At 34.3% G+C, this 27619-nt stretch overlaps 1 protein-coding gene across 5 annotated transcripts in view; it reads left to right on the top strand.

Annotated features, from left to right (window-relative positions):
• KCNH7 (potassium voltage-gated channel subfamily H member 7) overlaps positions 1-27619 on the top strand; it is a 465762-nt gene that overhangs the window by 421528 nt on the left and 16615 nt on the right. For 4 of the 5 annotated variants that reach the window (XM_021923671.2, XM_021923672.2, XM_009182333.4 and 1 more), the window contains 3 exons: positions 14154-14406; positions 17737-17942; positions 20199-20295. In XM_021923671.2, the coding sequence (XP_021779363.1) occupies positions 14154-14406; positions 17737-17942; positions 20199-20295 (556 nt within the window). The remainder of the gene's footprint in view (positions 1-14153; positions 14407-17736; positions 17943-20198; positions 20296-27619) is intronic. The other variant, XM_009182334.4, reaches the window with a different exon arrangement.

Raw genomic sequence — 27619 nt, 5'->3', positions numbered from 1 at the left:
ATACAACTAATTTATTCCTTTTAATGGCACATACATTCCATACTAGTTTATTTCATATACTATAACTATATAATATATAATATAATAATATATAACTACATATTATACTTATACTAATAGTTTCTTCTCTTACACTAATGGCTACATTGCTGGGCATTCTTTTGATTTCCAATTTCATGCCACTTCAAACAATACTGCAATAAACCCACTTACATATATTTTCCTTACTTATATTTTTATATTTATGGGTAGATTCTCAGATAAGGGATTTTTGAGTGAAAGATTATATGTAATTTTAATTTTAATAGCTATTGTAAGATTACATTCCAAAAATGCTTAACAATTTACATTTCTATCAATAATGTTGGTAGTTTTCCCCCTTCCCTTTACTAGCACTGGGTGTTATGGTTCTTTTTAATTTTTGCCAGTTTAATGGATATATGAAAGTTTGTTTTTACTCTGATGACATTTTCCGAGCTACTGTTAAATGCTCATTCATTCATATATACATACACACACTTTATTTGGCTTTTATTCTATGAATTGCCCATTCATAGCATTTTTTGCATATTTTCAAGTATCTTTTCTATATTATTTTATTTAATAAGAACTCTTTGTAAATATTAATGCTTTTCATATTGTAATTTGATCCTAATATCTTTTCAATATGTTGGTTTATTTAAGGACTATTTTGGATACAAAAGTTTTGGTTTTTTTTTAGTATTGTCTAATTGGTCAACTTTTATTATATAGCTCATAGATCCTTTCCTGTTTTAAAAAGACCCTACTAAACTTTTGGATTATATGAGTAATTTCCTAAATTTTTTAATAAGATTTGGTATATGTTTAGAAAGAGAACTCCACAATTTGTTTGAAATCTATTTTTGTAAATTATTTTCTTCACATGAATAGAAAATAGTCATGGTAGAATTTATTAAATAAGCCATTCTTTTTTTCATTTAATTAAAATACCACCTGTGCTACACATTACATCACTGGGCATAATTGGGATACATATCTAGACTCTAAAGGCTGCTCTATTTGTCCACTCAGCATAGTATAAGAATGATTTGGCCAGGCACAGGGGCTCACGCCTGTAATTCTAGCATTTTGGGAGTCCAAGGAGGGTGGATCACCTGAGGTCAGGAGTTCGAGACCAGCCTGGCCAACATGGTGAAACCCCGTCTCTAATAAAACTACAAAAATTAGCTGGCCATGGTTGGTGGGGGACGCCTGTAATCCCAGCTACCCGGGAGGCTGAGGCAGTAGAATATCTTGAAGCCAGGAGGTGGAGGTTGCAGTCAGCCAAAATCGTGCCATTGCATTCCAGCCTGGGGGACAAGGGCAAGACTCCGTCTAAAAAAACAAACAAACAAAAAAATGGTTTGTGTTTAGCAGCTTTATATAATATTTTAATATCTGATAAGGTAGGTCGACACTTACTAATCTTATTTTGCTTATTTCTCCTGGCTACTTGAGAGCATTTATTCTTCCATAAAAAATATATGACTTTTTAAATTCAGTTACAACTTACTCCATGTTAAGTTTTTGAATTAACCCAAAGATCAGATTGTTAAATATGGCTCCCAAGAGTGAGAAATCATAACCACTATCAAGATTTACTAATAATTTCAAGGATTAAGGAATTATGAGCATAGGCACAGAGATCTTCCTTGCCATATTAGTATGAGTTCTGGCTCAGATTTCACGTAGGACTGTAAATGATATATGTTATTATACGACACTTAAACAGAATCTTTTTTGGTCATTACACATTTACATGTTACATTCTGGACATTACGCAGCTTATATGACATTTTCCAGAAAGTCATGTTCTATTAAATCTACTAATAAAAGATTGGCCTATCGTAGGTGATTATTTAGATACATCCTGCTAAAAATACTCCATAAATGGGAACTATTCCACTAATAAATACCCTTACTGTGTTTGCCAGGAGCAGGTCACTAATGTTTGTCAGTAGCTGGCCATTTTTCTTCCCTGTTATTTCTTGGGAAATATAGAAAATGGATTGTAGGTCTACTTTAACTCTTATTTAAATATAACTTTGGTATTTAAATATTAAGTCTCACGCATGCTGCACATTAAAATCATCTGAAATATTTTATAATAGTTAAATCAGAATTGCTTAAAGTCTGTGTCAGTATTTTTATAAATCTAATATGTAGACAAGGTTGGGAGTCACTGGTTTATATCTTAAAAAACAAAATCCAATTCAATAAGATTTTATCATTTTCTTCTTAAAAATTTTTACCTTTATTGTTAAATATCTTTATTAATTTTATGTAGCATAGTGAATCAAATAAAATATATTATACATTTCCATTTTTACTTGCTTATAGATAATAAAGAATCAAACTATTTATCTTCTATCCAGCCACTTTAGCAAATTCTGATAGAATTTTTTTTGTTGTTTGGTTCAATTTATTTTCTCTGTAACCAAGTTTTGGGTCAATTTGTTTTTCTTTAACAAATTCTGAAGGACTTCTTTTTGATTTGGTTCAATTTGACCTCTTTCTGATAGTACTTTTTAGTTTGGTTTAATTTGGTTCGTTCTGGTTTGTTTGAATGGTGGGTGGTCCTCTTGAGGATTTAATATTGGATGTTCTAAGCATACAATCATATCAGCAGCAAAAAGAGGTAAATTCATTTTCTATTTTTAATAGCAACCACTTATTGGGGTGTTTTTGGTTCTCTAGAATCTCCAAAATAATTTTGAAAAAAAAGTTGATTTCAATTTTAAATTTTTAATTAAAAATAATAAAATTATTATTTTAATAAAAATCTTAATAATTGATTTAATTAAAGAAATGTTAAGACTAATACAACTAAAATATCCTTGCACTCATGAAATGCATCCTACTTGAGCATAGTTTTTAAAAAATTTTTTAAATTTTTTCTTTCTTCCACTTTTATTTTAGGTTTGGGGGTACCTATGCAGATTTGTTACATAGGTAAATTGTGTGTCACTGAGGCTTGATGTACAAATGACCCCAAGGTAGTGAACATAGTGCCCAGTGGTACCCTTTCTTACCACTCTTCCTTCTCACCCTCCCTCCTCAAGCAGTCCCCAATGTCTATTGTTCCCATCTTTATGTCCATGTGTATTCAATGTCTAGCTGCCACTTATAAGTGAGAACATGTAGTATTTGGTTTCCTATTCCTGCGTTAGTTTGTTTAGAATAATGGCTTCCAGCTGCATCCCTGTTGCTGCAAAAGACATAATTTCATTCTTTCTTATGGTTGCATAGTATTCCATTGCATATATGTACCACATTTTCTGTATCCTGTCCACTGTTGATAGGCATCTTGTATTGGTTGGTTTCATGTCTTTGCTATTTTGAATAGTTCTGCAATAAACATACAAGTGTATGTGTCCTTTTGGTAAAATAATTTAATTTCCTTTGAGTATTTACCCAAGAGTGGGACTGCTGGGTTAAATGGAATAGTTCTCTTTTAAGATCTTTGAAAAATCTCTACACTGCTTTCCATAGTGACTTAACTAATTTACATTTTCCACCAGCAGTGTACAAGTGTTCACTTTTCTCCACAACCTCACCAATATCTATTGGTTTTAGATTTTTTAATAATAGCCATTCTGGCTGGTGTGAGATGGTATCTCAGTGGAGTTTTGATTTGCATTTCTCTGATAATTATCGATGATAAGCATTTTTTTCATATGTTTCTTGGCCACTTGTATGCCTTTTTTTGAGAAGTATCTGTTCGTGTCCTTTGCCCACTTTTTATTGGAGTTCTTTGTTTTTTGCTTGTTGGTTTGCTTAATAAGTTCCTTATAGATTCTGGATATTGGATCTTTATCAGATGCACAGTGTGCAAATATTTTCTCCCGTTCTGTAGGTTGTCTGTTTACTCTGTTGATAGTTTCTTTTGCTGTGCAGAATGTCTTTCATTTAATTAGGTTCCACTTTCAATTTTGGTTTTGGTTGCAATTGCTTTTGGGGATTTAGTCATAAATTTTTTGCCAAGGTTGAAAAGGTATTGGTAATGATATGGCCCAGAATGTCATTTCATAGGCTTTCTTCTAGAGTTTTTATTGTTTTTAGGTCTTATATTTAAGTCTTTAATCCATCTTGAGCTAATTTTTGTTGATGGAGCAACATAAGGGTCCAGTTTCAATCTTCTGCATATTGCTACCCAGTTATCCCAGCATCATTTATTGAATAAGGAATCCTTTCTTCGTTGTTTGTTATTGTCAACTTTGTTGAAAATCAGGTGGCTGTGCGTGTGTGGCTTTATTTCTGGTTTCTCTATCCTATTCCATTAGTATGTGTTTGTTTTTCTATCAGTACCACACTGGTTTGGTTACTGTAGCCTTCTAGTATAGTTTGAAGTTGGGTAGTATGACGCCTCCAGCTTTGTTCTTTTTGCCTCGGATTCCTTTGGTAATTCAGGCGTATTTCTGGTTTCATATGATTTTAGAATAATTTTGTCTAATTCTGTGAAAAGTGACTTTGGTACATTTACAGGAATGGCATTGAATCTCTACATTGCTTTGGACTGTATGGTCATTTTAACAATATTTATACTTCCCATCCATAAGCATGAAATGTTTTTTCCAATTTTTTTTGTGTCCTCTCTCATTTCTTCCAACAGTATTTTGTAATTCTCACTGCAGACAGCTTTCACCTCCTTGGTCTGCTGTATTCCTAGATATTTTATTCTTTATGTGACTACTGCAAATGAGATTGCATTCTTAATTTGTCTCCGAACTTGGGTGTTACTGGTGTATAGAAATGTTACTGATTTTAGTACATTGATTTTGTATTCTGAAAGTTTACTAACTTTGTTTATTAAATCTGGAAGTCTTCTGGTGGAGTGTATAGCGTTTTCTAGATACAGAATCATATCGTCTGTAAAGAGAGATAGTTTGACCTTGTATGCCTTTTTTTTTTCCTCTTTCTTACTTAATTCCTCTGGGTAGGACTTCTGGTTATAGATTTTTTGATACATTGTTGATATTATTGGTTAATCAGTTGTTTAGTATTTTGCATCTATTTTATAATTATATTCATTAGCGGTTATATGCTCTTTAAGTGTTAGAAAGAAATCAGTTGTAAAATCGTCTGGTTGTTTTAATAGTGGGTCTTTAATCACCTCTCCCACTCTACTTGGTTATTTGTTCTACTTCTTCCTTAGTCAATATAATAATTTGCATTTTATCAAGAGTTCATGCATGTTATCTAGGCTTCCACAGTTGTACAATTGCACATAGGCTTCTCTTATAAGATATTTAATATTTTCTGAATCAGCGCATGCATCTGCTTTTCTTATTCCTGAACTTGCATATTTTTCTCTCTCTCTTCTTTCCTTCAGCAGATCTTTGAAAGATTTATATATTCTATTTGATTTTATTCAAGGAATTAGCCCTTAGATGTATTTGAGCTAGCTTGCTACTATTCTTTTCATTTTCAGCATTTGCCTCCATTAATTCTCTCTTTCTTATTTTTTGATAACTTTATTATTCTTAACGTTTGTATTAAACTATTTTGTTGTCTGAGCCTTTATTTTTTATAATGAAGGTATCAAAAATAAAGAAAGAGTATACATATTTCTTTGAATACAAGTTTTTCGGTGGTTCTACAGGTATTAAAATGAAATATTCTCATTTTTATTTTCTAAATTGTTTCCTTTTTTATCAAAAAATTATCATCGAATATTGTTCTTAATTTCTAAGTACTCCTCTTTTATGGTTACTTTTTAATTGTTTTTCCTTATTTCTTGGATTATAATCAGAGTTTAGTGACTATAAAATTTCTACTTTTCAGGTATTTAAGATCCCACACCTAATCTATCAATCTGTTTGCATTTTTCTTAATGACCCACCTTTATAAAAGATTTCTGAAGCATTCACTTTTATTTTCATAGTTGGGATAGGCAGGGGGAGGAGACACTGCTTTCCTTCTTTAGACAAAATTTTATTCTTTTATGTATTATATGATTGAATTGTGTAATTCCACTAACAAGTTCAACTGGCATAAATAGGTTTGAAACACACACAGCTGTTTTATGACTCAAGTCGTAGAAGCAAAAATGTACGTAGATACATTGGTATTTGGAACATTCAGAGTGCTAAGTAACAGTCAATACATTTTATAGGAGGGGAATTTGTTAGGTAGAGGAAGAGAACTTCCACTATTTTGAAAGCTTCCAGTATTTTACAAAAAGTTAGATAACTGCTAATACAGCCATCCGCTTTCCCTCAAAAACAATTGTTGTCCAGTCTTAAAATTCCTGAGAAACAAATACCCAACTGGTAAAAAGTGAAAAGATCATCTGTGCTAGATTTCTACCCTTTATTACTTTTCTATAAAACCAAAAAATTAGATGAAGGGGAAACATTTTATGTCTCACTATTCTGTTATCAACTTTAGAAATCCAATTTGATGGACAGCAATGACAAGTCAAAATGATTGAAGAAGCCCTGGATTAAGTTTGGAGTCTTAGTTTTTCTACAAATAAAATTCCTAATGCATTGCCTCTGCTTTCAAATTTGAAAACTGGGGTGATTGCCAATGTATATCCCTCACATAATGTTGACAATTCAATAAAAAATTTGATGCTAAAATACGATACATGATAAATGTTTCTGAAACTGTAAAACTTGATTCAAGTTCAAGATGGTATTTTAAGTACATGTTGGTTTTTAAATTATTCTTTTCATCACCTGGTAGATTGTACCTCCTTTTTCCTTATTTTGTAGGCAAGCTAAGGTCACCTACAATCAATCCATTTGGGAAGAACTATTTGTAGAGCATCCAACAGAATCCACTATGGTTATATTCTGTTCATCCCTTCCCCGACTACCTCTCTCAAATAAATGAGCAGGGGCAAGGAGGAGAGGTCCTGAAACTGCTCCTCAGGATGCACATCCCTCCTGTTGCCCTTAGAAACCTTAATGGGTTCCAAGTTTTCCCCTGAGACTTCATTTTAGAAATCCGGAGGCACCCTTTTAAAGTCAGCCTTCTGCAGAATTAACAGAAGGACTCCAGAGGTTGGGTAACAAGGACATGTGTATGAAAGCAATAAATCCCCTCTGCCCACACATCATCACCCACACTTCTACCCATCCTTGGCTCACACTTCTACCCATCCTTGACTTAATTTCGATCAGGATAAAGTTTAAGTTTCCTTCTGAAAGCAACAAAACATCTCATAGTCACACTGTTAACTGGAGTTGCAGGAGAAATAGGAAGGATAATTCTGTTTCATTTTTCAAGGACTCTTTACCATTACCAAAACTGGTTTGGGATTTACAACATTGTCATCTCTGTCCGTGTGTGACAGGTTTTTATTCTGCCCATATTTTTTTCCCTAAGAGATATAAATCATATGCCAAATGTTGAAAAGTCACATGAAGAAAATTAGCTTATTCTCTCAATGCTTATAAATATTCCCGCAGTTGTGGATTCCATAATGCTCTGCTTTGACAACAATCTGGCCTTATGTGATGGCTTTATACAATAAAATCTTTCCTTATTTTTTCATCAACCACATGAAAGTGAAATAAGAAATCAGATGATGAAACAATTTGGGCTTCAAACTAGGCAACACATATTTGTAAGATTAAAAACAACTATAAGAGTCCACCTATCATGATCAGTGGTTAAAATGGAGTATTTAACATGTAATTGCCAAACAGGAAATATGTATGTTTCCTATTTCTCAATGGCTAACCCATAGGAATAAAATGATCTTAAATGACCTAGAAATTACAGAATCCATTAAGTTGGGATGTTAGCTTCTACAAACACCAAAAAGCAGGGTTTAGTATCTTACAAGTGCTAAAGATTTTTTAGAAGATGAATGCTCACACTGAAAACAATAATTTTACCAGAATCAGGAAATGCTATAAAATATTAAAGCTTTACGCTAGGACAGAGATTTAAGGTTTTAATATATTACTCATCTATTTGATAATCATGCTTGAGGTTTAGTGTTTCATAGGGAGTGTTAATTTGTGTTTTAATTAATCCTAATTTGTCAACATTTAAGTATATTTAATGACCCAGAGAATTTCCCTAGAAAATTTCCTAATGTCAGTTATCACAGCCGCCAAAGTCATCCATATGATTAATGTGCTATTTAGAGGAGTCATTTGCTACACTCAGACTTCCTAAATGTGCCTTATTCAGCCTGCCTTTGGGAATGCTCCCCTCTGCAACTATACTAAGTGAAATAAATCAAAAACCATTCATTACAACATAGATAAACTTTCTCATACTATCTGGATATGGGTATCTATTAGAGAATACATTTTGATTCTTTTCAGAAGCAAATACAGGAGTTTACAATCCTATGAAAGGAGCCTGGAGAGACTTGTTTTGGCATGTAAAAAAAAAAAGGAACCAGCTCAATTACTGACACTTATCCAAACAGAATCGAGAAAGTATAACCACCATAAGTGTTTTGGAACTTGGCCTTAGAAACAGTACATATTGAATCTTGTACTTTTAATTTGAGGAAAGAGTAATAGTTTATTGTCAATACATTATGAATATTTAAATCCATTTGGCTATCTTTATCAGCAGCCAGGTAAAATTTGATTAAGAAGATGAATATCTGTCTTTTCTCTGTGAAAGGTGACAGAATAGTGACATATAAATATAGGAAAAACAACTTCATTTATTAGGATATTTCTCCCTTCTGACTCCACTGACTGAAACCTAGGAAATATTTCTTTAATTATAATCTGTCACAGGCCTGAGCTAAACTTCCTTGCCATTGGCACTCCAACACATAAAATAGATACTATAATTATTTTACTGGTATAAATTTAGAAGTTTAAATTTAAAGAATTACTTATTAAAAGTTAATAAGACATGTCATTTTGATAAGCACATACATCAGATCAGAAGTTCAGGCTTATATTAACTTTGGCACACGTTGATTTTTGCATTCATTACTCAGCTCAAGAAAATTTGAATTCACTCACTACCTAATTACGAATATTAACAATATTATAATTGTATGTCATTAAGTGTGTGTCAGCATATATACATTTTAGAGAAGTTTTACATAAATTTGAATACTTCTGAATTAATGTCTGGTCATATTTGGTAGATATTTAGTATGAAATACTACTTCCATTTTTGCTCTCTCTTTGTTTTGTGTGATATCTCGTTTATGAATTTTACTCTGATTTAATAGCGGTATTTTGTTTTGTTGTTGTTGGGTTATTTGTGTTTGAATGGCTTTAAATTTGGGGTCCTTGAGTACTTAACTATAGGATTGATTTAACAATCACAGAAAGCATTTCATATTCATTTAAAAGATCAAATTCTCATTTGTAAGTCATGATGTGATTTTGAAAGTCCCAAAGAGCTGTATTCATATAAATTCAAGTCAAAGGAAGTTAATTCATTTATGAAATATTCCAGTGACCTTATATCATAATAAAGATAAAGGATTTGTAGCAGCCTTGAAAAAATTTTCTGGAACTTGAAATGTTTAAAATCTGTCCCCATCACCAGTATTTGAAAAATGAAATTAGAACTTTTTATTTGCCTTAAATTAATTCTTACCTTGAGAATTTCTTTGAACAATCATTAGTATTGTAAATCTACAGTATAAATGTCCAAATTTGATGTGAAAGTAGAGTGTGGGAAATTCAGATTATCACTGTAATTTTTTGTTTTAATTTGGGCATTTAGAGAAAGGCTTGAAGTCCAGATATATTTTCAGACATGTTTAATTCATTGTTATGCTCCCATGCTTAGCATAGTGCCTAGCATATAGCAGTGTATTCAGTTGTTCTTGCATTGCTATAAAGAAATACCTGAGACTGGGTAATTTATAAAGAAAAGTTTAATTGGCTTATGTTTCTGCAGGCTGTACAAGCATGGTGCTAGCATCTGCTCAGCTCCTACAGAGGCCTCAGGAACTTACGGTCATGGCAGAAGTTGAAAAGGGGGCAGACATGTTACATGGCAGGAGCAGGAGCAAGAGAGAGAGTGGAAGGAGGTGCTGCACACTTTTAAACAACCAGATTTCATGAGAGCTCACTCACTATCGTGAAGACAGCACCAAACCATGAGGAATCCACCCCCATGACCAGACACCTCACAGCAGACTTCATCTCTGACATTCCGGATAATATTTCAACCTGAGATGGGTGGGACAAATATCCAAACCATATCTAGCAGATACTTAATAAATATTTGCTAAAAGAATGATAACTTCTGTTTCAAGCTGCAGGCCATGAAACTGATTCTGGGTGGTGTTTCTTGGTCTTTAAAATTAGATTGCCTCAATAAAACCATGGCTTCAAATGCACAGTGGAAGGTGATATGTACCTTCAAAGCTTCAAGGCTGGACAGTCAAGAAAGCTGTGTATAGTATAATGGAAATAGATATAACAATCACCAAATCAGCATGCGTCCTGGTTTGTACTTGTGCAATTGACATAGCAACTCTTTGTAGCCAGATCTGCTAGGCCTGGTAAAATGTCAGCGTCTGAGTCATAAATGAAGAGGTCCTATGTCAGAGAGTTTAGCAAGGGAACCAACCCTAAAAATAAACAAACAAAAACGTGCAATGAACTGGAAGCCAAGAAGGCAATACAGCTGAGGCCAATGGAAAGGGGTGCCCTGAATAAATATCTTCTCAAACCTACCTCTTATTTCAGACTTTTTTCAATGTATTTCTACCTCTATTTCACTATTGCTCCCACTCTTAACTCTCCCTTTTAAAGTCCCTTTACTTAGACAGAACCCAGATACTAGAGCTGCTAACTTATTTGGGACGTTAAAACTACAGAACTAATAAGACATCCAACAACTGACTCTTAATTTTATTGAGTTTTACTTCAGTGATCTATGTGACTAACTTAAGAATATTAAGAAAATCTGTTGAGGGCTAGCATCATATGAGAAGTCCTTAACCTAGGCAAGTTCATGCCAACATCTGTGTATCTTCTCCACGTAACAACAGCAGCTCTATGGCACCTCCAACTTGATGTTATCCTTTCCAATGGCTGTCACTTCCAATAGAATGAATGTTGGGGGCAGGGGACATTTAATAAGAAAAAACTTTCTGAATCATCCTTAAAGCTCTGTGGATGATTCTAAAACTATTGGAATTCCAAGAACATATCTGTACATTGATTTTAGTGACTACCTAATTTCAAAAGGGATTTAGGGCTACTCACAGTGACAACCTAAGTTCAGGTATTGCAGGACATATAACAAGCCAGAAACAGGAAACAAGAATTATAGTGAGATGCAAGGAAAAAGAATTCTTAAAGTGGTTATGCAATAATGCACAAAACATTTAAACTCTGCTGAGGCAATAGAACACAAAACTTAGTGGAGAATACCCTATCAGGCAGACCAAAGAGAAAACACAATAGATTTTTGGTTTTCTATTCCTAACTAAAAATAATACACTAATTTTTTCAGGAACAATAAATTTCTGACCAAAAACACAGAGGAAGTCCAAAGTACATTGTCTATTAAAAATTTTTTGTGCGTCGAAGGGTTTACACACATTCTTATTTAAATTGTGGCCACAACTCTGTGAAATACATGTTATTAATTTAATTTTCCCAAAAAAAGAAACTGATTCTCAGAGAAGTTAAGTAATTTGACCAAAGTCAAACTAGTAAATGATGGAGCTAGAACTTTGGATCAAGCCTGTCTGATTCCATAGCTCAAATAACACATTCAAGGAAATGGAGAATCTCATCTCTATCTCCTCTCTCTTCCAACTCAAAGTATGCCTGAATACACATGTAGGCATGTGTGCATGCACACACACAGACACACACACACACACACACACGCAATTTTTCTTCTATACTAAGTTTTACTTAAGGATACTTAAGGGAAAATGCCAGAAACAGTCTCAGTGGCTCAGTATTCTTATGCTAACTACTATAATCATAGCAATATCTTCCTCATGTGAAATATAAAATGACTTTATGTACTTTATTACAGGTGAATCTTAAAAGACAGATGGATATATTTGATTAGTTACTTGGTGTAATGCTTTATACATCTTTATCTGCATGGGGTTACTTAGAATTACTCAGAGACCACAGCAGTGGCCGTCAGAGAGGAGAAGTAATTCATATGCAGAGGCCTGTATAAACTAGGGTGTTTTATTCTATACAACCCCCAAACTGGAGTTGAACTAAATCTGGCCACAACACTCTAAAATGCTGGCCCTCAAGCAAAGTGGCCAGTATTTTACCATGTTGTGTCCAAATTTAGTTCAACTCCAGTTTTACATCAGTTGCCAAAGAGTCCAATGAAGTGGTTTAAATGGTAGAAGGGATCAGTGACCCAGACAACTGGTTCCATGTGAAAAGCTGAGTTGATATAAGATTCCAACAAAGAGTAAGAAGGGCCTCCAGCACCCGGAGGCAGAAACAGGCAAAGACTAGGCAAGTTATTGTGTAGGAGAGGTCTTCCATCAAGCAGGGAACCTGGAAGGAGTCCAGTCATGTAGACCAAGCCCAACAGCTACAGTTAAGGGGAGAGATTACAGATGAGTGCCCAGAAACTCTTATCAAAAGGAGACATATTTTTCTGGGACCTGAGCAAGGAAATACAGACTCTTCAGGATGAAAACCTGATTTCCTATAGCAACACTGAGCTGGATGGGCTGTGTCTAACAATTGACACATTGTTTAAGAGTAGTTTATTGAAATTATGGCTAAATTCAATATTGCAAAGATTCTCATTCTACGGTAGAGAAACACAGATTGATGAAGTGACTTGTACAAGAGTCAACCTGGGGCAAATCCATGACCAGAATTCAGTTCTATGAATTTTCATCTAAAATGCTCCCTATTCATTTCTGTGAGTGATTTCATACAGTGAAGAAAACAGAGCAGAAAATCATGACTATTATGCTTCAGGTATCTTACTGATCCTCTTTATAACATATCAGTCTGACCACTTGCATTACACAGTGATCCTGTACACAGTAGGAGCCTTGTGCTTACCTGAATATTTAACAATAGTAATAATTGTATGTTTTTTCTCGTATGATTTAATTTGAAGTTCCTCTGTGAGCCAAATGCATTGGCCTTACAAACAATTCATGGCTACTTTTAGCTATATTGGAGGGCATACCAAGGTTGATCCAAAAAGATAGGAAATGCCCAAATTGCATCATTGTACTATAAATTGTACTATATAATGTCCCATTCCTCCACCTCAAAGCATATCTAAATGAGTCTGCTTGTACTGGTAGCAGAACATTAATATAAAAATTAAAATCTACGTACGACACCCAAAATAGCAAGACACAGATAAGCAAGAGTTGAATGTGTTTGGACCATTGTATATTGAGAATTGTATGAAAATAACAAATAATTTTATTCAGTTCAGATTGAGTAGCAGTTGTCACAAGATATTGTTTAATCTGTTCAACAAGTTTTAAATTAGCCCCTGAATAGGTTGTCAAAACAGTAGCACTTTAGAAGCTTATGTATGCACTGCAAATTTTGGTGCAATTTCCATTTCTGAATATTGGACTACACTTTTAAAGTGTTTTTGCTGTCCTCCTTGCTTTTCTCTATTTTCAGTGCTTATCAAAATATTTAGTATTAATAATGTGCATATGAGACATAAATATTTCAAATACTGTAAACTAATAGCACACTATGGTATATGACATTTACAAATACCATGGCTATTTCAGGGTCAACATTTTTACTAATTATAACTTAGATGTATACCAGAAATGGCAACCTAAATTGACTTGAGATTCTTTCAAAAGGTTGATTGTCTTTCTAGTTGTACCACCTTTCATTAGTTATGTCTTATTAATTGTCACATTGCATTATATCTGTGCACAGTATGCCACATAACATAATGCAGGGAAAGAGAAGCAGTGTGAAAAGTTGTAGGCATTATATTTTAATGAGACAGCATTTGTATTGAGTCTGAATGCCTGCAGTTAATTCAGAGAACAAGTATTTGAGTTAAAAATTTTGACATGTTTAGCAAACCAAGTATTCATTAAGAGGTAGGCGAGGTAGAAGAGTTGTAGGAACTCCTGCGTGACAATGACTACACCTGCAGTTCTGTGAGCAAGAAATTGACTGTATTTCAGGCGGAGACACCCAGAAGGCTGGTAGTATGAAACTCTTTCTTTTTTTCTTCAGGTCCTAAAGGGCTTCCCAGAATGCTTACAAGCAGACATTTGTCTACATCTCAACCAGACCTTGCTGCAAAACTGCAAAGCCTTTCGGGGGGCAAGTAAAGGTTGCCTTAGAGCTTTGGCAATGAAGTTCAAGACCACCCATGCACCTCCAGGAGACACCCTCGTTCACTGTGGGGACGTCCTCACTGCACTTTATTTCTTATCCAGAGGCTCCATTGAAATTCTCAAAGATGACATTGTGGTGGCTATTCTGGGTGAGTGTTTTAGAAGTGCATGGTGACAGATTCAGTTATTAGCTTATAATGCATAGTTTAAAATGATCAGGAAAAAAAGACTGATGTATGTATTTATAAGAACAGTTTAAGAGTGGTGGGTAATTTGAAAACTGTATTTAAAATTCAGTTCAAACCAAATTAACCTTGCAGAAAATATGTTTTCTTAACTGTCTCACTTTTTCTCCGATGTGTAAATGCTTCGATGATTCTCTTCAGTTCTTGGCAGCTACCTAGACATTTGAGGCCAAATATAGGAAAATAGTAAGCATATTCTTTTTTTATGTTAGAAGATCTTAGCTTCATGCTTGATCCCTCAACACCTTAAAATAAAATATATGTGTTATAGGAAATACTTGCTAGCATGTGCCAAAGCCCTGTCATGAACTGGGTTTATGTTTTGATGAATTTCATTTATTCACTGTGCACTTTTACCTGCCGTGTCAGATTAAATGGAATCATACAGTCCTTAACTAGGTAATTAATATAGACCTATGAACCTAACAACCAGGGATAGAAGTGATGAAGGATTAAATTAGTCATAACTTCAACTGATTTGGGTGCAAAAGAAAGCACATGTTTAATCTGCCTCTTTAAAAATACATTTAGGGGCCGGGCGCAGTGGCTCACACCTGTAATCCCAGCACTTTGGGAGGTCGAGATGTGCGGATCACGACGTCAGGAGATCGAGACCATCCTGGCTAACACAGTGAAACCCTATCTCTACTAAAAATACAAAAAATAAGCCAGGCGTGGTGGCGGGTGCCTGTAGTCCCAGATATTCGGGAGGCTGAGGCAGGAGAATGGTGTGAACCTGGAAGGTGGAGCTTGCAGTGAGCCAAGATCGTGCCACTGCACTCCAGCCTGGGCGACAGAGTGAGACTCCGTCTCAAAAAAAATAAATAAATAAAATAAAATAAAAAATAAATTTAGGCCATGTGAACTTGTAGTACTTCTTTATAATATTAGGACACTGGGGAAGAGAAAAGAAACAAAGAAAAGTGCAGAAGTGCAGTCAATTCTTCTTTTCTCCTACCATACAGCCAGTAGGTTTAAGCCTCACTCTCCCTATGATAACGCCTATCCTTAGTTTCTGTAAAAATTTGCATTTTTTCCCCTGTAGATTATCCAGCTCCACTTAAATAATGGGCATGTAATTCAATGATTTTATGTCACTCAGCTTTTGATGTTCACATATGATAGTTATCGCCAATAGGACAGGGATGTTGTCTGTTTTCCCTGCTGCTGTGTAGAACCAGAGTACGGCACGGCACAGAACTCAAATACATGAATAAAGATGTTCAAGTGATTTTCTTATATATTTTGATAATTTTATTATATTAGTTTTTTTTTTAATTTCCCAAATTTGGTTTTCTAACCAATAAGCTGACAAAGAATAAACACATATTCTAAATCATTTTAAGGCCACACACAATCAAGTTAGGTTTTCACTAGATTTGGCCTAGACAGTTTGTCCTGGTCAGTTTGTCCTTCTCTGTTGCCAGAGAAGGAGGATGCTTTGTTGCGTTTCCGATCTTCAAATCAGCCAGTCCTAGCTTCTACAAGAAGGTAAAAAGTTTTCTTGCTTTATCAAGTAGTAATTTTAGAGTGTTGCTAAGACATATCCATGGACTGGCTAGCTCCTGGCTCATTTATAGTCATGTTGGTAATTGAAATACAAAGTCCAGGCTTAATTCAGTTCAGGTCTTTTTTAAAAACAATAATATCTATATTGAGCTACCAAAACTATAAAGAATGTCAGGAAATTACTCCTTTTCTGTCCCTATTTCCATGTAAGCCCCTAAAATCCTTACAAATTATGATCGTTTATCCTATTTTGAGAAGGCTGATACAAATTTATTTAAACAGTGGTTAGTGTATCCTTTCTAATGTCAATTTTTCTTACATAGTTAAGATACAGTGTTTGATTTCTCATTGTTGAATTCTTTTGTGAAACAAGAATATTACAGCATTTTTTGACTAATTAGAACCTTATTACTTAAAAGTCTTTGAGAGCTTCCACAGTAAGGTATACCTGAAGTTGTCTACCAAAATCTAAAATAATATACTCAAGGAGTTTTTTCTAAAAATGAAAAGAAGCTTCAAGATAGATACAAGAGAGTACTATTTTGCATTGCCATTGATTATCTTTAGAAGTTATATAATCAAGTAATATATCAGTATGTATTAAGTATATATACCACAAGTACAATTTTTAAGTACTTTGATAGTCAGAAACAGAAAAATCTAAGTGGCCATGACATTCAGGGAAGTCATTGGAAGGAGATTAGATACACAGTATCAGGTGTGCAATAACTTTGACTCTGGAGTCACAATGCGTGGGATTTACTTCTGGCTGTTCTCTCCCTCTCTCCACTTCATTCAACTAAGAAGTTGACGTTAGGCTAATCAGTTTATCCCTTTAATGCTCTTTCTGTATTCATGAAATGTGGATAATTATTAGCAATTCCTTCATGAAGTTATTTTAGGAATAAATTGAGGCAATGCACCTAAGCATTTGACACAGTGCCTGGCACCTACTGGTCCTCAATAAATATTTGTTACTGTTGCTGTTGTTCTTATCTTGTCATGGAATAAGACCTTGAAAAGCAGGTAGTATGTGGCTAGGCAGTGGTGATGGGGAAGGCCCGTTAGAAGCTAGACACTGAAATAACCCTAGATTTTACAGAAGAGCAAGGACAAATTTCCCTAACAAAGGCCATATAACAAAAAGCAGGACTATATATGTTGAGAAAATATAACTAGATTTATTAAGCAGTTGGGCATATTTAATAAGGGCAAATTCAAATGTGGTTTTTAGGAAACAAGGTGCATTCCAATTGTTCCACCAATCCACTAAGTGTTGAAACAGCTCCATCATAACCCCTTGCTCAGCATCACCTGCAGAGACCATCCCGAGACAGAAAGATCATGAATCTGACTCACTGCAGCCTTTCTCATATCCCCAGATTGAAAAAATCAGAGTACACCTACCTGAAAGTATCTTTAAAATACTATATGGCAAGACCCTTTGCTAGCAAAGTGGGGCATACTGGACTGAAGATATGTTTGCTACATTCTAGATGGTTAGCCAAATAACCAAAACAAGGAAATAAAAGAACCAATCACCCTTAGAGATAAATTTCCACTCACCAAACATAGGGTGTGCATTTAGTTGAGGTGCTGGAACGTTGCTCCCCAAGTCTGGTTTTCAGGGATTGATCAATTGTTTAGTGATCCCCTTCTACTTTTAGAAGGAAAACATTAGTTTGGATTCCCTTTCCCAGCCTCTTTTTCTTTTTATTTTCTTAGGAAAAAATGATATATTTGGAGAAATGGTTCATCTTTATGCTAAACCTGGAAAGTCTAATGCAGATGTAAGAGCACTCACATACTGTGACTTGCATAAGATTCAGCGAGAAGACTTGTTAGAGGTTTTGGATATGTATCCTGAGTTTTCCGATCACTTTCTAACAAACCTAGAGTTGACTTTCAACCTAAGGCATGAGAGTGCAAAGGTATATGTTAACTGTTTGTTTATGTTTACATTTCTGACATGTTAGTTTATTCTGGAATTGCACAAATGCTTCTGAAAAATCAAGCAAAATATTGCAGCAAAACTTTACAAATTCTGAATATTTGGAAGGAAAGGCCAGCTGAATATTAAAATTTCTGAATTATAGAAAAGAAATTTAGCTTAATTGCTTTCAAATATGTTGAATAATTTGAAGTAGTTCAACTAGGTTTGACCTTGTAGAAGCCCTTAGGTGATACACTTGAGTTAAAATAGCCTTTGTTTATACTGTGCCAATTATTTGCTAGAAATGGGTGATTTTAGGCTGTTGAAAATTGCTTGAGTTTATCTTATACAGAGGTTAGAATAGTCTCTCAGCTATTATTTATACTATACATTGGTAATCAGTGTCTTCACAATAGTAATGAAAAATTAACCTCATTCAAGTTTAGTTTCCTATTTAATAAAATTTCCAAATCACAGAAGTACAAATTAGTCAGGTTTTACAGTATTGTCGGTTTTAATGGTGTAGAATGAATATGTAGTTTAACAGAAATAATAGTTAAATAATTGTATATGCAAGTTAACCTAGAATGAACTTCGAGTGTAGCTCTTATGTTCCGTACTCTTTTCTACTATGAAAATGTGCCCTTATGAGCTATTACTGTTCTATGGCTATAAAACTTACGTTGTAACCCAAAATTTATTACTAGGCTATTCCTCTTCTATCCCTTTCCCCCCAAAATTTCACAACTCCACTCCAATTCTGAATCCTTTTTTAAATCAGAAATCAAATATTGAGTGATTGATACTTGCCAGTGTATTTAAATGCTAACTAATATATTCTCTGGGGGGAAAAAAAACCCTAAAGTCAATACTTAGGTAAGAGGGGGTAGACTTAATACTTTCTGTAGTCATAGGTATTCCCAAGTACCATGAGAGGCTTAAAAGAGAAAGAGGAATTTTAAGGGCCCCTAGATGCCATTTAATATCCTGATGCACCAGTTCAGATAGTTATTTCTTTTTAAAACACCGAAAAGATCTTTTTTAATTGAGGTGGAAAAGATTCTAGTTATTAAGAACATACGTTTCTGTAATGGTTTTAATTCAGTAATTTGTCACAATCTCAGTTTTATGTCACCAACCCCATTCTGACTTTGCCTTGAAAAGTAGCAAGTATCTACCTCTCATAACTTCATTATATAAAAGTTTAGTCAGCACTCAAATAAACAGGAGCTTCCATTTTTATTTACAAGACAGACAATATTAAACAGAGTGAACCAGAGAGGGAAGAAGGAGGATCTGGGAGCAAAATAATAAAGGGTTCAAAGTGTAATGTTTATGGAATTTAACCTATATTTATTGTTGTGAAATTTAACCTTATGATAATTACCACATCATTTAAACATCATAGCTAATCTTAACTAGTTTATACATTTTTCTTTGCCATACTATAATTTATGCAAAGTTCTTTAAATTACTACAATTGACTTTTGAACAACATGGGAATTCAGAACACCAACCCTCATATAGTTGAAAATCTGCATATAACTTTTGACTCCACAAAAACTTAATTACTGATAGCCTACTATTTATTAGAAGTCTTGCCAATAATGTAATCAGTCAATTAACACATATTTTATATATTTTTATAAAATGTATTCTTACAATAAAGTAAGCTATGGAAAATAAAATGTTATTAAGAAAATCATAAGGATGAGGAAATATATTTACCATTAATTAAGTGGAAGTAGATTATCATAAAGATCATCATCTCATCATCTTCATATTTAATAGGCTATGGAGGAGGAGGAAGAGGAATGGTTGGTCTTGCTGTCTCAGGAGTAGCAGAGGAAAAAGAAAATTCGTGTATAAGTGAACCTGCACAGTTGAAGCCTGTATTGTTCAAGGGTCAACTGTATTGTTCTTATTTTTACTTTACCAAGTTGCATAAAACACATTCCACATAAAGAAATATTTTTTCTTTAAATGTTGACATCATCCCTAAACATTTCACATATAAATAACTTCTACACTATGATTTCCCCAGCAAATGTTGAAAGTACTAAAAATTATTCTATCAGTGTATTTTATATTTAAGAGACGAGTATTGAGCAGGGTATTGTAGCTGTTTGCCTGCAATCTAATTATTAAGTCTCAAGATGGTTGAAACGATATGAAATAGTAAGTAGTTTACTGATAGTACGTTATGTTCTAATTGAGTAATCTTTCATTTTATCTTCACGTTTCATTAACAAAGGCTGATCTCCTACGATCACAATCCATGAATGATTCGGAAGGAGACAACTGTAAACTACGAAGAAGAAAATTGTCATTTGAAAGTGAAGGAGAGAAAGGTAATTCATTCCATTCCTAAAGTTTAAATGTAGAGCATGTGGTAATTAGCCTTCTTACTTAAATGTTCATTATACTTCTGATTTCAAGAATAAATTTTACTCAGGCTTTAGAAGGGCAGATCCTTTGCTTTATTCAGTAGCTAATGATCTGGTTTCCAGTTTCTGATTGATAGCTCTCAATGATATCATTCAACAAACCCATCTGATATTCACAAGGACATCACAGATTAAGAAGTAGAGTGGACTGATTTTTAAAAGACAGTCAATTCGTTCTGAGCACAGTGTTCTGGAAGGAGGGCTGTCATTTCAGTCCAAGAGCTCAATCCTCTTACATGCCCTACAAGCATGCATGACATGGATGAAGGCCACATTAGTTAGTCCTTCTTATCCTCAGACTCTGTGGCACTTGTCACTTCTTGTTTTCTCCAGGTTTTTCTGCCTCTCTGACTATTCTTTATGCTTTGCTCATATAGTCAAAAAATATTCATTTACCATTTCACATTTTCAAGCAGTTACTCAATGTTCTGAGAAATAAGTTGTGCAGAACATCCCTCATCTTCCCTAGAGAGGGAGATAGACACACCCTCAAATAGTAGGCTCTGTAACAGGAATAGGTATTCCTCAATGGGAGCTCAGATGAGTGTACATTTAACTGTTCTTGGCAGATGGGAGAAAGTTTTCCTGAAGAAGCTTTCACTCTTGCCTCATGCTGATCCAACAAACATTCTAGTCTTTACCTTATTTGGCCCCATAGGTGCATCTTTCACTATGAACCAATTCCCTTCTTTTTCTTGCATACGCTTTTCTTTGTGTCTGTAATACTTCAATCTTCCTATTTTCCTCCCACCTTTATGAACTCACTGAAGACAATTTCAAGATTATTATTTTCTACACCAGTGTTAATTTGTTAGACTTTTAAGGCATAGTCCTAGGCTCCTTTTTCTTCTCATTCTATATCATACTGTTTCTCAGGGTGATCCCATTTATGTCCACCATTTAATTATATCCTCACATAGGAGATGTGCATATTTACATGTTAATCCCAGACCACTTGAGCTTCAGTCCCACACATCCAATCACCTATAAAATCATCTACCTGAAATCTCAAAGGCAGCTCTAACTCAACATTTCCTAAATTGAACTCATGGTGCACCCTGGAAACCTGTCTCCTCTTCAACTCCCATGCCTCTACAGATGGTGACTCTATTCAATCAATTGTACAAGCCAGATATCTTGGAGCCAACCTTCTCACAACCTCTCCAGCAACTCTGGCAACAAGTCCTATTATTGCTACCTCCAATAAATCTCCATTTAGTCTTCAAATTAGGTCTCCTTTTGGTTAACTTCTCTCCAACTACTTAGCCACAGCTCTGGACCAAGCTACCATAATCTGCCACCTGGAATATTGAAACAGCCTTCCAACTTGCCTTCCCACATGCAACTTACCCCTCTTTCATCTATTCCACACTGGACTTCTGTTGATTTTTTTTCTAAATGCAGTTATGTTTATGTCACCCACATATTCAAAGCCCTCTAAGGACATCCTATGCCCTTAATCCTTATTAGGGTGGGTCTTAACTTACCTCTTCAGTCTTATCTCCTAATATCCTTCCCTTAACTACTCCCATCACTCCACTCCTTCCCCCATCAGTTCATCTCTTCAGCAACATTTACTCCAGGTGTACTTCTGGGTTTATTTGCATCATTATTTAATCAATGTTGTCTGCCTCTAGATCATAAGTTCCGTGGAAGTGGAAAATATTTGGTCCCCTGTAGTTTTAGTGCTTGCTGCACAGCAGATGCTCAACAAATATCTGTGGAAAGAATAAATGAAATAGAATTTGAGCATCTTTCTTTTTATTATTTTCCCTTATCTTGCCTTCTTATGCCAAGTTCTTTTTTTCACTCTCTTTTCTCCTCAATGAATTCTCTTTCTAGGAGAGCATCTACTAGCTTTAGCTTGCTCCACATTTCAGTTGAAACAAACTGCCCGCTCCACCATGTACACTGTTTCTGTGGTTTTGGTTATAATATTCCCTTAATTCATTTGCTTCCTTGTCCTCAACAAAACACACACACACACACACACACACACACACACACAAATTCATACCACACCAGTTGCATCCACTAAAATTCAATTAACAAAGTCAATCTCCAATGATATATTTAATGTGAATTGTTTCTTGATCTCCTCAAATGTAAACCTTCTGTTTCTCTATGAATTCTCAAAGCACTTGCTTCTTATAATATTGTCAAAATATGCCCTGTACAATGGCTACTGGTATATTTTTTTCCTTTGCCTTTGCCAAACTGTAGATTACTTTAGCAAACAATGGTTGATAAATATTTGTTGAATTGGACTAATTATTGATTCTTCTGGCTGACTGTAGAACAATAGATTACTCATAGATAGTTGATAATTTTGTTCTGCAAGGTCTTTAATTATTTTCTTGGTGACTTTTTCTAAAATCAGAACCACTACTATTAAGCAGTTCTTCCACGGAGTTCATCTAAATCCCTTATCCTGAAGTTCAGCTCTTATATTTATCTCACTGGAAATGAAAAACAGGTTAACAATGTGGTCAATATAATAATGTCCTCCACATAGTCGAAGATTTATTAAATCTCCTTTCAATCTCGCTCAGTTTCCTCATTCTTAAGCTAAATTATCTAATGTTTTTATCTCCCGATAAGGCCCTGAGAGCAATGTCACAATTTGTACTGTTCTCATGTAACTAGACATTTCTGTTGATTTTGAATACTGTCCCTTTAATCACAGGCTTAGTCTATGAGACCAATTTTATATAAAGTGTAAGTGCTAAGGGATTTTCTGCCTACAGCTCTTTGATGTTTCCTGGTTGTGCCAGTAAGTAACCATGAGTTGGTCAATGTGAAAACACAGTTAACCAGAACCCAAGAGCCTATTCCAAAGTCTTTAGGAATCCAGGGTGCTGCGGGCAATTATAAAATTTGCTGAAAGCAATTTAGTCCCTGTCATCCAAATCTAATTCTCTTAAGGTGAGCATTCATCATAGAGTTATTGATGTAACATCAACATATAGGAGAAAAATACACATAATATAAAGAACAGAGTACAGGGGATCATTGATGCTGAACCATTTGTGGATACAGAAACTGAAATTTTCCCTTGAAATGCATTCATTTTTGTAGTGTTAATTTATTACTCGTATGAAAGGAAACCTTGAAGGCAGACATTCAAGAGTGCTGTTGCCTGTAAATCAGCAGTGGCATCAAGAATCAGAGAGAAGACTGTTTCTGGGCACTAGCAGCAGACAGAGGTTGAGTCCTGCATTGCCACTCCCTACCCACTGAGTGGAACAATGCAACTTGACTGGCTTTAATCCACACCTGCTGCCTGCCACCTGCCACTTCACTTCCAGTCTTGCCTCTCACAAGGTTCTAAAGAGCTCACAATGAATAAGACATAATTTTTTAATGAAATATGTAGAACCTCTGGAAAGCTGAAAAACAAAATATATACTTATATTGAATACATAATGAATTTGTCGATGAGGGTGGCTTGTTCTCATGAGCTGTACATTTTTTTTTTTCTAAGGAAAAATCCCACTTCCCTACAGGAGAGACTTATAAGTGCAGGTAGAAATTTGAGAGCACCCTGTATTTTTAAAGGTATCTTCAAGTAGTTATCTTTTCTTCCTAAAATTCTGGCATGGAGGTGCCCAGGACCTCCCCAATATGACAATGTTCATTGTAGGAAGAAGTGCTACAGCTCCTGAGATGGAAGTAAAATATTATTACAGAAAGTGAAGAATAAAAATGATGCTTCAATGACCTGCTCAGTGGCCATGAGCATTGTTAAGGTGGCTGGGCAGAAGAGAAGTAAATGAAAAAAATGCTGAAAAATCATCTCTATTTACATGGTCTTAAAAGTTGAACTGTGCCTACTCCAGTGTGAGCCAGATCCATTAGGTCATAGAAGTAATAATTCTTCTAAAATTTTGTGTTGTGTACGTTGTATAAAATACAGGGTATATTTGTAAAAATAGCATATATAATGGCACAGGATATATAAATATACATATGTGTATACATAATTTATATATTATAAAATATATAAATATGTGTGTATGTGTGTGTGTATATATATAATGTGCCATTATACACTACACACATACATTTATGTATGTTTACTTACAGAGCTTATAAGACCAAATATTTGCAGTGTTCTGCTCAATGCTTTCTGTTGACAGAAAATACAGTATCAAAGTGGCTACTAATGGTTAATTAGGAGGTGACCTTTTGGCAGAGAATAATCCAATGAGGGCAGCAGTGTAACTAGGTGCAAACAATCACCCATTCATTTGGAGTCCATTGTCGTTGAGTACCCACTGTGTGCTAAGCGCCCTGAGTTTTTTCATGTTTATTTCTACTTTAGTCTCAAAAGTTTGTCTTAACATTTTAGAGAAAATTCTTCATTGGCTAACAAGAAGACAAATAGATATTCCTTCTGAATTGTAGTTAGTGTCTGCATACTTACCCTCTTCAATCTTCATTATATTTTCTAGTTAATTTAGCAGAAAAAAATAAGTGTTTCTAAAGAATTCTGAAGAAATTATTTTTACTATTTTGTACCAAGTAGTGAGTAGAAAAAAAGAGGACCTGGAATAGGAAACTTTTTACTCTATTGGTTTTATTGTGTGGAGACGCCTCAAACATTGTGAAAATTAGTTCTTGCTGATGTTATACATTTTAAGAGAAATCCTGTTGGTATATATTTTAACTAAAGCATTGATGTCACCTGAGGTCACCTCTCCCAGAACAACAGATTTGGCATTTATTCCTTTGCTTCCCGTTCCTCATCAGAACTCTGCGGAAGTATCTGAACCCACTCTTCCAAATATCCCTTCTCTATACCTTTTCCTACTTCCTTTTCCAAAAGTATAAAGATAATGTTCAAGAATAAAGTTAGCAAGTAGCCTCAATTATATAGGACTTGAAAAAAATCATTGCGTCAGAAAGAAAATAATTTTTCTTAGCAAAAGGGACATTGACCTGTGAAGTTACAGAATGCTGAGCTTGTCCTTCCTAACCTGGAAATATTCTTACTCTCTTGATTTCCAAAAGCTAAGAAACAATTATCAGCGCTCCAAAGATCCTCTTCCTTTTGCTAATAGATTATCACAATATGCTCCATTGTAAAGAACAAACTGCCAAACATGAAAAACAAAACAAAACAAAAAAGACAAACAAAACAAAACAAAAAAAGCCACCAGAGTAAAACATTCAAACAGTGTTAAAGATGTGCCTGTAACAACCGAAGAGATGGAAATCAAGGTGAAAGATTGGACATAAATGGTTCTGCATGCATGATGACAAACAAGAATGCTTTTCAAGAGATACACACATACTAAGAGTAGGGAAGAAAACTTTACTCATTTCCCTATCCATATAATTTTATTAAAATGATCTCTTCAATATATGCTCAACAGGAAAAATCCAATGTTCCAGAAAATAGAGTGGAAGTGTCTTGAACTCATTACATTTTGTATTTCAAAGGATAGCAATAAACACTATCACTTTGTAATACTGGTTTAGTGATTTTCCATTGCCATCCAAAAGCCAATAAGTTTTAAAAGTGTTTCTCCAAAATAAAATAATCCTATGAAAATTATTGAAGGGATTAATGTATTCAGTGATGAACTTATTTCTATAGAAGAGTGATAATTCTATTCTGGTTTTATTAGATTATTTAAATATATTGGTATTATACTTTGGTATGTCTTTGAAATATCTTCTTCAATAACAATGATTAGCTTTTGAAATCCATTTTAGTGATCTATAAAAGTATCTTTTGATCTTTTCAAGTTTTATTGAGGTATAATTAACATGTAAAAGTTGTACCTATTTATGGTATATAAAGTGATTTTTTTCATATTTGTATACATTATGAAATGATTACCATATTTAAGCTAATTTAACACACTCATCACTCACATAGTTAACTGTGTGTGTTGCGGGGGGGGAGAGAACATTTAAGATCTAATCTCTTAACAACTTTCAAGTATATAATACATTTACTATAGTTACCATACTGTAGAATAATGCTCCAGAGTTTATTCATTTTGCATGTCTGAAACTTTTTACCTTTAAACCAATATCCATCTTTTCTTTATTTTAATTTATAAAATTGTTAATTTTTGTATTTGTATAAAACATATTCATCTAGACCCCTTTCAATATCCTTTAGAGCTATAGGAAGGCTAAAGTGTGTGATCTTAAATGAAAAAATACTTATTTTAGACTCCAATTTTCCAATGTAATGCTTTTTTCATGGCATTTGGCTGGGAATTGCTCAACTTATTTCTAAATTGTCACCTGTGGGAAATCTAAAACGCAAATGCTGAGAGAGTACCTTAAATGCTTGTCTTTGACCAAAGCTTAGGTCTCCCTGTGGGGTCTGACAAATAAAAATGGTAAACTGAGAGAAAGACTCCATAAAAGACGGAGTGAGCAAGAATATTTATTCCAGGTTTTTTGAAAGGAACGATTTTATGTTATCATTCTTAAGATAAATGGGTCAGCCATTCCATTAGGACACTTATTCTATGCTCTTGAATTCATTCTAAACTCAGAGAGACACTTGTACTACGAGTCACAAATGCTTGAGAATTGTGTTCTGTGAAAAAAGAGGAGGAGATGAACTGTTCGCCTAGAGAAGCAAGGGAGAAAAAAAAGGTTTTGCGTCTTCTGAATCAGAGGCAAATTTGTGGTTTAATTAAACAGACATGGCTTTTTCTTTGTATAAAATGATGGTAACAGGAAAGATTATGCAAACAGATAACTGCCCTTCCTTAGAATATTATTTCTACATAGAATATAAATAGAATTAAGAAAAAAATAGTACCTGATACTATTTAACGTCTATCAAATAATTCAGTTTAACTGGAAAAAGGCAAAAATAGTACAGCCCATCAAAATTTAGAAGTACCTGGAGGCTAATTATAATGCATTTCAGCTGCCCAATTTCATGTACATATTACATCAGCCAATTTTCCAGCCAAAGCCTGAACAGTTTCCATTTTTAACCTACAAATAGATTGTCATTTCAACTTTCATTTTATGTGACAGAAAATGAAGCTTTAATTTATCTAGTATGGAGTGAAAAAATGTTGTTTCAGTGGGGTTGTATCAAAGAAATTGTTCATATGGTTTGGGTGATAGTTCAGCAGCAACGAATACAGAAATAAAGGTGGGGTTTTTTTTTTCTCCTTACCAATGGGGAAAATTCAAGGACATCAAATTTTTGTCTTCTTCTTTTACCTGATTCTGCTTTTACCAG

The sequence above is a fragment of the Papio anubis genome, chromosome 10 (genome assembly GCF_008728515.1).
Source record: "Papio anubis isolate 15944 chromosome 10, Panubis1.0, whole genome shotgun sequence".
NCBI classification, from domain to species: Eukaryota; Metazoa; Chordata; class Mammalia; order Primates; family Cercopithecidae; genus Papio; species Papio anubis.
Note: the sequence above shows the minus strand (reverse complement) of the source record. Positions and strands in the feature narration are given on the sequence as shown.